A 9,900-nucleotide genomic window follows, 5' to 3' on the forward strand; every position below is an offset into this window, starting at 1 on the left:
CGGTTGAGAGAAAGAATGGGTCTCGATGTCTTTGTTACGTCACGGTATCTCTCCAAGGAAATTCCAGCTTTGTTTGCTATTTCTTCTTCAGTAGGAGGTCTCATATGGTCAAACCATAACTTCTTTTTCGCCTTCTGTATTTCTATTTTAACCTGCATTCGTCATGGGGTCATAAAACAACTTTTATTGGATTAATGTCATAAAGATGTTAAATAAAGCTATAAGATTTAGAGCAAGGTTATAAAAAACGTGGTAGAATTATACATGGTAGAATTATACGCCCCACAGTAGAAGGTCATGCACTTGATTCAACCTTTCGCAACCACGCCCATTAAAACGTGGTAGAATTATACGCCCCACAAGACTCAGCCTAACAACTTACAAATACATAAACAGAAAAATAAGATATGAGCCTGAAAGGTTAACTTATTTACTGGCTAGTTATTTAGCTTTAAACGGTGCATGTGCATCACTGTCGTCGGCCGCACTGGTGGAGGGTCCCTCACCATCTCCACCGCAAGTATCATTGTCGGCTTCTTGAGATGGAGGTGGTAGTTCGGTTAGTGGGAAGTGATGGTCGAGCATAGTCTCGACCTCCTTTACTAACTTGTAAAGCAAGTCGGTGGTGAAGAACGGTTGTTGTAGGACTTTTTGAATGAAAGGTAGACGAAGGAGGGCCCCGGTTCTTTTGTCGTATTTCTTTAGTACCTTTACGATTCCTGTGTAGTTATGCTCACTATAGTTCTCCAACAATACCATCTCTCCATGGAAATCGACTATTTCTTTTCGTATCTTTATCATCTCTTCGTTCAAATCCTTAGCTTTCATAACACTGTCTTGAAATTTCTGTAAGCCAAAAACAGAAACAAACATGCTTAACTACAATCAAATCTTGACTTCAAAGTCATGTTTTGACTTTTAGAATTGACCAAATGTTTCATATCGCATCATATTTATATCCACCACTTGAAGGTATTAAGGGGATGCCAATGTGGTTTACAACATAAAGAACCTCTTTTGTCTTAAATATTATTAAAAATACCAAAAAAAAGGAGAATCTGATATCCATAGCATCAATTCCTTTAATAAGATAACAATGGAAAAAAAACAAATTATAATATTCTCATAAACATGAATGCTTTTAGCCCATAGCTAGAAGCCCTGTATCCGTATGTCATGCAATACTTCACAGTATTCTTAAATTATTAATCACCATTAATAGTGATGATCATGATATATGCACACCATACATCATGAACTAAATTCGGAACATACTAATATCTTTAGTTACCTTCTTTGATCGTGATCCATTCGATTGGTTGATCATAGTCATGTGTTCACTTCTATTTCAATCGCTGATTCACATTATGTCACCTGCTGGAAACATCACCAACCTAGATTCATGTTTTCAACTACTTAAATGTAAATATTAAATTTTCATACACTACTTTTAGACCATCTGGCCAGAATTGATGATCCGTTCGGCTGGCTCAGTTATTTCAATAAATCAATTTAAGAGGTTGTAACTATTCAAATATGTTTCAGGTCACTCCTGACCTGTTCAACTAATTTAACTTGTTCCAGTTTTACTCGTTTGACCCATTAGATTTAGAATATAACCATGTACGTAACTCTTTGCAGCCTCTCTACTTTGACCTCATGTTATATTTGTACAGCAGCGGCAAGACCCCCAATCGCATCATTACTTAGGTTCTTTGTTCCTTCTGCAACTGCTAAACCATGATTAATTTCATGATGTCTCGTTAAAGCTCATTCCAAGCACCAAAATCAATAACCATAAGTAACTCCTTTATTAATTTTTTTTACAAAGATGGAGGATAAGTGTTTTATGGATCAACCAATGTGACCCAACCCATTTCAACAAGTATTTAGAAATGACCAAAATAAACCCTTTACCCAACGCCCCAATCCACCAATCTCAAACTTTTATTTAAGAAAAGTTGAATCATAACATGTTTAATGCAATAATACTAATAAGTTCCTATAACCTAACCTGAGAGCAGCAGAACCGAACTAAGCAGCCAATCCAATACCGAATTCACCAATAAATCCGCCTCAAACTTATTCAGATCCGCCAAAGCAGACATATCACAACCAAACGTGATCACAGCAGCTGCCAACGCAGTCAAAACCTTCAAATATACTCTATCAGTTCTTCCGGGATGGCTTTGTCCACAAAATAAATTATCTACAACAAAACGATATTAATATATAAGTTTTAACCTATAAATTGTCTATTCGCCAACTTTTTTAGAGAATCTGATCGCCACACTTAACATCGGACCACCTGCTACTTTATAACTATTATAACTTTAGAATATCTGAGTGACTAAATCTCACTTTTGTTTCAGGCAAAGGCGTGACCGAATCAATTAGAAAATACAACTCTATCGAGTCACAAATAGCTAATCACTTACCTAAATTCACCAAATGCTGGCAGCCTCTCTGTAACACCTCGAAATTTTGTGTCCAATGATGTGTTAACACGTGTCATTTGTTTACACGTGGCATTGATAATAAATAAAGGACTAATTTTGACAAACCTTGAAAGTATATAAATTCGAGGGTTATAAATGTCAACAAGGGTAAATATACTGTATAGTAACCCTAAATAATGCTTGTACCTTCAAACGAATAAATCATAAATCGTACGGAAGCGAAACGCGGAAGAAAGTGAGAGATTACGAGCTACAGGGGTTGACTGTGTCAACATGTTTAATTATACCTCTGAGTGACCCTTTAACGTTCCCAAGGCTTCGTAACAGTATTATACGCTCACTAGAATATACTGTATAAATTCCGCGAAGTTCCGTCTTAAAACGAGGGAGTTATACTCAAATTCGTATGAGAAGGGTTAAAAGCGTCAACAGTGAAAGTTAAGGCTTTCCAAATAATTAATAAACTAACCGGGGACTTAACAATGCGGGTAGATAACACGAGGCCCCTATCGGTAAATAACCGAGGGCCAAACCGCAAAGTTACCCCTTCAAACCCGAAAGGTCAGGTAAATCATTACGAAAGATTTCGTTATTAATTACCGGATTCTGATAATCATTACAAAAGATTTTAAAAATCTGAAAAACAGACCCCTCGCGACCCGCGTGAAGGTTAGACTTAAGTTGAGGCGGGCCGCGAGCCTCCTGTTTTACGCATCTGATATATGAATCTTAGGCGACCCGCATTATAAACGCATGGAACTTCCATGCGGGTCGCGTAAAGTGCCCAGATGCAGAATGTTAGTAACTACATGCCTTTTGGAGCTTATGAACGACCAAACAATCAATCAATGAGGCATGGGCGCCCCCTACTCGACCCATAGCCCTCTGGGACACCTACCCATCATCTCTGGACTGTTGTAGGTGTTTGTAATGATCATAGATGCTTGGCATTGGCTATAAATAGCCACATTATGCACATAACATTCACAACACCAAAAACACACATCTCTGGTCATTGCAAGAGCCCTCAAGTCCTCTTCTCTGCTCTATAATCAGCTCTCAACTTCTGTAAGTTGCCTAGATCATTTATAATTCAGTTTATGCTTAGTAAATAGCTAGAAAACAAGCCGTCGTAAATACGGTTTGACTTTAAATTAAATCCACGATGGTTCTGTCTTATGACGAATCAAAGTTGGTTATAAGTTGGTATCAATGAGGGTAATAAACCCCTAAAAGGGTTCCCCCTGATTACCACTCTAAACTATGTCAAATATCGAGTCAAACGTGCGGTTAAAAAGTCAACAGAAAGCTATTTTAGCGATTTATGCATAATCTGTAATGTATATGTTGTGAAACCTGTTTTGACACTTATAAAACATGATATTAAGTATATAAACTTGTTTGCGCTCGTTTGAATCGACCATTTGCTATATTGACCCGGTTCGGAGCCGAATATCGCAAAAGTTTGACTTTTGCTTTGACTTCAGTTCTGACCAGTTTTAGTGAGGTATAGATATACCTTAGGACTCTCTTAGGACCAGGTCACATGTCGGTATAAACCTCTGTGATCGGTTCATGAGTTATCCGAGTCTTTTACGTATTTCCGTCATTCGCCAAAAAGTTGACCGTAACGGCCTTTTGAAATTAAAACGAGTAATTCGGACGCGTGAACGGACCATAACTTTGCTTATTAAATTATAAGCATGTCCTTAAAGTTTCACGTCAATCCGAGGTCTAGAATGAGAGTTATGCTAAATGGCGCATTTAAAGTAAACTTTAGTAATTAACGGCGCAATTAGCATAACACCTATCTAAACCAAGATTTCGTCACCAATTCTTTTACCCACTGTTATAAATTAATATTTTGGGAATTTTAAAGATTTTTAATAATTTTTACCTTGCTCATAACCTGCGGTTATGGCTACGGTTCGGTTAATACCGGATATGCCCTTTTCGGCCAAAACATGAGTTCTACAAGGTCTTTTGACCCGATTCCAGTTGCTACTGGTTTTAAATAATAAATAAAGTATTTTAAGCTTTATAAGCTGTTCGGGAAACTCAGCTTTCCTGTAGAACTCGAAAAGCCCTTTTAAAGTCTTTAAAATGACCCAAAAGCCCCTACGGGGCACAATATTAACTTAAACTCGTTACGGGCATCACGGAAGGTATCCTACTGATACCACAACTTCTTTAAGGCATATTGACTTAGGAAATAAGCGTACGACTCTCATGGTTAACCGTTTCGCCTATTGCGCGCACGGTTCGGCTTATGAAACTAGTTTTCATAAATTAGCCGATACGGGTCAAATTATATTATTTGAACCCCAAGTTCCAGAGTGTGAACCATAAACCCATATAAAACAAGTCTCTGAACTTGTTGGGTCAGAATCACGCTCCATTCTCGGTTTTCGCCTTTTCGCGCGATTAAACCATATCTATATATATCGGAACCAACCGGTCTAGGCTACGACCATTATAACGACTCGTTAGGATTCTAAGAGGTTAATTAAAACCTTCGTTCCAGATTAGGAGCCCCAGTAAAAGCTATCGGTGATTTAATCCAAATTAAGGAAATATACTTGCAAAGGTAAATACTTTAACTATTTCCCCTATATGGGCTTGGGTTACGGTATATTAATACCGCTTGATTGAGCATTGTATTCTTCCATCGCTTAGGTGGTTAATTAAATAATATGATCGGCTCATTTAAACAGTTTTGTTTCTTATAAGCCTTTGGGGGGTTTAATAACCGTTGTCCCGGATATCCTTGGCATCATTTTACGAAATGGCCACGACCATCGACATCCCGGTGTAGGCGTACACCCGGTATAAAGTGTCGACATTAAATTAAAAGACGTAGCCGTTGGTTTTTATACTACGGTTTTACGCAATGTGGTGTGTCTATAAATCTTTAACCCGGCACGACCTGGGCTATTGAACGCATAAAAGAACATGTAAAACGTTCACAAGATTTTATTATAATTATCCCAAGTTATAAAAGAGTTTGTGCCTTGTGCATTCAAATAAATTTTAATAAACATTTTCAAATGTGTCAGTTGAATGTATTTACCAGTGTAAACTGACGTATTTTCCCCAAAAAGATTAAATGCAGGTACTATACGTAATGGGCTGGTATAGGCGTCCTAAGCATCGTACATAGTCTCGCAAACTCGATGCTGCATCTGAATGAACAATATTTATTACTTTTTGATCCACTGTGGATATATTCAACTTCTGTAATACATTTGATATTACAACCAGAGGTTGAAATTTATATATTTATATTAAGCTTCCGCTGTGCATTATATAATTGTGTGGTTTGACTATATTGTTGCCAACATCGTCACGGTAATCCCCCACCGGGCCCACCGGTGAGACACGTGGAAATCGGGGTGTGACACTCTCTAGTATTTGCGTCATTGAAGCCGAGAAAGCCCAATACCACAGTCATCTGAACCCAATGCCGGGTCCTTACTAGGTTTTGAATGCTATGAACGATCTTGAAGGTGGAGCTTTTCACTTCTGCAGATTTCATTGATTCATGTCACTAAACTGGAACTCCTACCAACCAAAAAGCATAACACCAATCAACTTTCCAAATTCGAGCAACATGTCCACATCAATGATAATTATAGCATAATTCAGCTAAATTTCTAGAAACCCAATTTTAAATAAATCAACTTACAAAAATAAAAATAAAATAAAAACCCAAAAACAAAATTCAACAACTTTAAAAAACAAAACCCCCCAATTTCCCAAATTATAAAAAATAAAAAATAATAGTAAAGTGAAGAAGATTAACCTTATGAAAAATTAGGTTAAGAGCATGATGACCAGCGAGATGTTTAACTCGATTGATAGCAACTTGAGAAGAATTATCAAGATTATCAATCACCACCGTCTTGTAACCGCTTAACAACAGTTGCAAGACGGTGTGACTGTCAATATAACCGGCACCACCGGTGACCAAAATGCAATACGGTGGCGCCATTGTAATAATCAACAAATGGGTATATCATATTAAAATGGGTTGAAATTACCAAATAGTATATGTATGGTGAATCAGATCAGGAACTTTGTCATCACAAAGCTTGTTTCCATACATGAAATAAAGCCAAATGCAAGCCTAAAAATTAAAAGAAAAAGAACCTTAAGAATCCGACAAAAAGTCAGACTACAAACGAAATTGAAGACGAAATACATACCTTCTCTAATAAAAAAAATTGATGCTTAATTTTATGACTAAATTTTCGCAAACTTAACTTGGACTGCACCTGAAGAAAATAAAAAAACAAATAAACAATTAGAGCAAGAGACGGATTAGAAGAACACAAACGGTTTGATACATTGGAAAAAATTAAATCTTAAAAAATAAAAAGTGCCGCTGCCACAGCTGTTAGGGTTCACAGCGAAACCCTAATTGCGCCGCCGGAGTGCCTCTGGTCATTGTTGTCTTCAGCCTCAGGAATCCCGAGCTGTCATCCGACGATCCAAAAGAAATTGTCTGCAAAGAAGAGAGAAGCGGATGAACATATGAAATCATATGAAATTCAAGTAAAATTCTCTACAAATTGTGGATTAAAAAAAAAACATACCACGATCCATACGAAATTGATGCAGATGAAATCAATATATGAAATCGCCCGGCTTGAAATCTTCAAAGTCATAAGCGATTGAGATTTAGGGTTTGAGATTGTAATAGATTGGATGTAACAAATAATCAGTTGCTGGAATGGAACGGAGATGGAGGCTCTCTAGGGTTTTGGAAGAGAAACACAAATGTATGTCGTACAAAATAAAGTCGGGTCATAATAATAGGAAACGGATCCCGCTGTAGCCCATATACAAAAATCTCTGACCCGAAGTTTTCCCGCCAAAAAGCAAAAATCAGAGCCCTCATAGCTTGACACATCAGCAAAATTTAACACATTTATTATATATAATAGATAATAGATTAAACCCGCGACACGCGTGTGTTGTGGCGCACTAAACAGCCAAACAAGTTAATGTCCCTTCAATTTTATAATATAAAATAAAAACCCTTACGTAAACCCATCCCATGCCTCGGTGAACATCAAATTGTGGAATAAATATGTAAACGTAGACGTAACGGTAAAAACAACGTTAACAGAAGTAAAACCTAAAACAACAATATTTAAAAAAGAAGAAAAAAACATAGATCTTTATGTTTAAGTTTAATTAAAACTAGTTTTTTTTACGCCGCGCGTTATGGCGAAACCGAGTAAATGATAATGTAAAACCAACGTGATTTGAAAATAAGCATGTTGTTTAGAAAGCCAAACCATTAGAACGATTTAGTTTATCATCGTACCATTTTATAATACCAAATAAATACTTTATTTTGAGTACAACCTCGTTTTTAACAAAACTTATAATAGAATGTCAGGGAAAAAATTAAGCACAACTATGTACTTAAGTTTTTAGAAAAAAAGTTCTAACGTAATTATTAAAGAAGTATCAAATTAAACGATAAATTAATATATTTTTAAAAAAAGAAAAAAAAACAATTATTAAAAAATGGTAAAGGAAATATATATATTTTTTAAAAAGTAAAAAAGTTAAAAATATGTTATTAAAAGTAAATATAATGATAAACTATTATAATATATTAAATAATAAAATAATAAAAAACTATATATTATTATAAAAAGAAAGTTACTATTCATCATCTCTCGTCAACAATATATATATATATATATATATATATATATATATATATATATATATATATATATATATATATAGGATTAGGTTCAAGAGTGAACACTAGTGTAGCTCGCGAACTGAGTGAACTAATCCTGGTCATACACGTGTGTAGATCAATAAGCAGGATTTGATGTTGAAATACACTAGTGTATTTTACAATTTGATGATGAGATCCTGGCCATATACGTGTGTATATCAATAGCCAAGATTTGTTCACTCGGTTCGCAAATACACTAATGTTCACTCTAGAACCCCACCATATATATATATATATATATATATATATATATATGGTAAGCTTATTGTAAAAAAGGTTAAAAGTGTGAGAAGTGTGAGAAATATTGTGGAGATGACATGTGTCCTCAATCTAAATTAATTCAAAATGGTAAACAAGTAATTTTATCATTGATTCAATTAATTCAAAACCTTCCATAACCGCTTATTTATGAGAACATGATTTTTTTAAAAGATCTCTATAAAAAAAACCACGAATAACATTGCAACCACCATTCAGCACATATATAACACCATTCAATAAGTATATAATACCATTCAATAAGTATATAACACTATTTTAAAGATCTCTATAAAAACACTACCAATAACACTGCAAATCACCATTCAGCACATATATAACACCATTCAATAATTATAAAATAGCATTCAATAAGTATATAACACCATTCAATAAGTATATAATACTATTAAAGACACTGCAAAAACACCATTCAACAATTCATAACACTGTAATAAGTACATAACACTACAAAACAAGATATAACACTACAAAACAAGATATAACACTACAAATCACTATAAAACAGTATGATTAATATATAACACCATATTACCCTATTATAACTCTGTATAACACTACAACCCCGTCGTTCCACTGCCGGCACCACCACTGTCGCCCGCCGTCGTGGGGAGGTGGCCGGCGCCGCCTCTCTACAATCTCTGATTCGGTGATGTCGATGAGTTGGAGTGGTGGAGATGTCAATGATTACGGAAGAGAACGACGGAGACGTCGCGGTATCGATGATGATGATGAAGGAATGATGAAGCTGTTGTATCGATGATGATGATGATGATGATGATGATGATTCGAGATGTAAACTGATGATGATGATGATGATGATGATGATTCGAAATGGATTGATGATGACGATTCGAGATCTTTGATCTGGAGAAGGAGGATTCGAATTCACAGATTTGGAAGAAGAAAGAGGATTCGCAATTGTAGGGATTTGATTTACAGTTTCCTATTTTCAAGTGGATATAAAAGACTCTATTACCCCTACAATTTTCAAATCAGTCCAAAATAAAAAAAACACATTTAACAATTTGGTCCCTATTGATCTAAACCATTATATCAAAGATCTAATGGTGTAGATTCTTTCTTACCTTTCTCACAAAAAAACCCTTTTTTTACAAGATCCTTTACATATATATATATAATGTAAGTATCTATAGAAAACCCACTTTAATTTAGAAAACCCGGGAAACTCAAAGCTCCCGATGTTTTTTTATTGTGAAAAAATTTACACATGTTATATACATGTTTTTAAGGGTTTTGGGCAAAAAAAAAAAATCAAAAAAGCGCCGAGTAGATATTTTTTAAAAAAATAAACAAGTTTTGGTGTAACACATGTTACAAATATGTCAGATGAATGTAACATGTGTTACACCAAAACTTGTTTATTTTTTTTTTAAA

At 35.2% G+C, this 9,900-nt stretch overlaps 1 protein-coding gene and 1 long non-coding RNA gene across 2 annotated transcripts; both read right to left on the reverse strand.

The window, feature by feature from the left end:
• Positions 1–441: 441 nt before the first annotated feature.
• Positions 442–939, reverse strand: LOC110910208 (SPX domain-containing protein 1-like). The gene has a single exon (XM_022154913.2). The coding sequence runs from the start codon at positions 871–873 to the stop codon at positions 442–444; it is 432 nt and encodes a 143-aa protein (XP_022010605.2). The 5' UTR covers positions 874–939.
• Positions 940–5,865: 4,926 nt separating this feature from the next.
• Positions 5,866–6,939, reverse strand: LOC110901992. The gene is made up of 3 exons (XR_002571026.2): positions 6,665–6,939; positions 6,500–6,585; positions 5,866–6,020 (listed from the first exon to the last, which is right to left on the reverse strand). It is a non-coding gene; the product is annotated as an uncharacterized LOC110901992 (long non-coding RNA).
• Between the last annotated feature and the right edge of the window lie 2,961 nt (positions 6,940–9,900).

The sequence above is a fragment of the Helianthus annuus genome, chromosome 2 (assembly GCF_002127325.2).
Source record: "Helianthus annuus cultivar XRQ/B chromosome 2, HanXRQr2.0-SUNRISE, whole genome shotgun sequence".
NCBI classification, from domain to species: domain Eukaryota; kingdom Viridiplantae; phylum Streptophyta; class Magnoliopsida; order Asterales; family Asteraceae; genus Helianthus; species Helianthus annuus.

Coding starts and splice junctions, on each gene's coding strand:
- LOC110910208 (XM_022154913.2), bottom strand. CDS start 873: ATGTTTGTTTCTGTTTTTGGCTTACAGAAATTTCAAGACAGTGTTATG.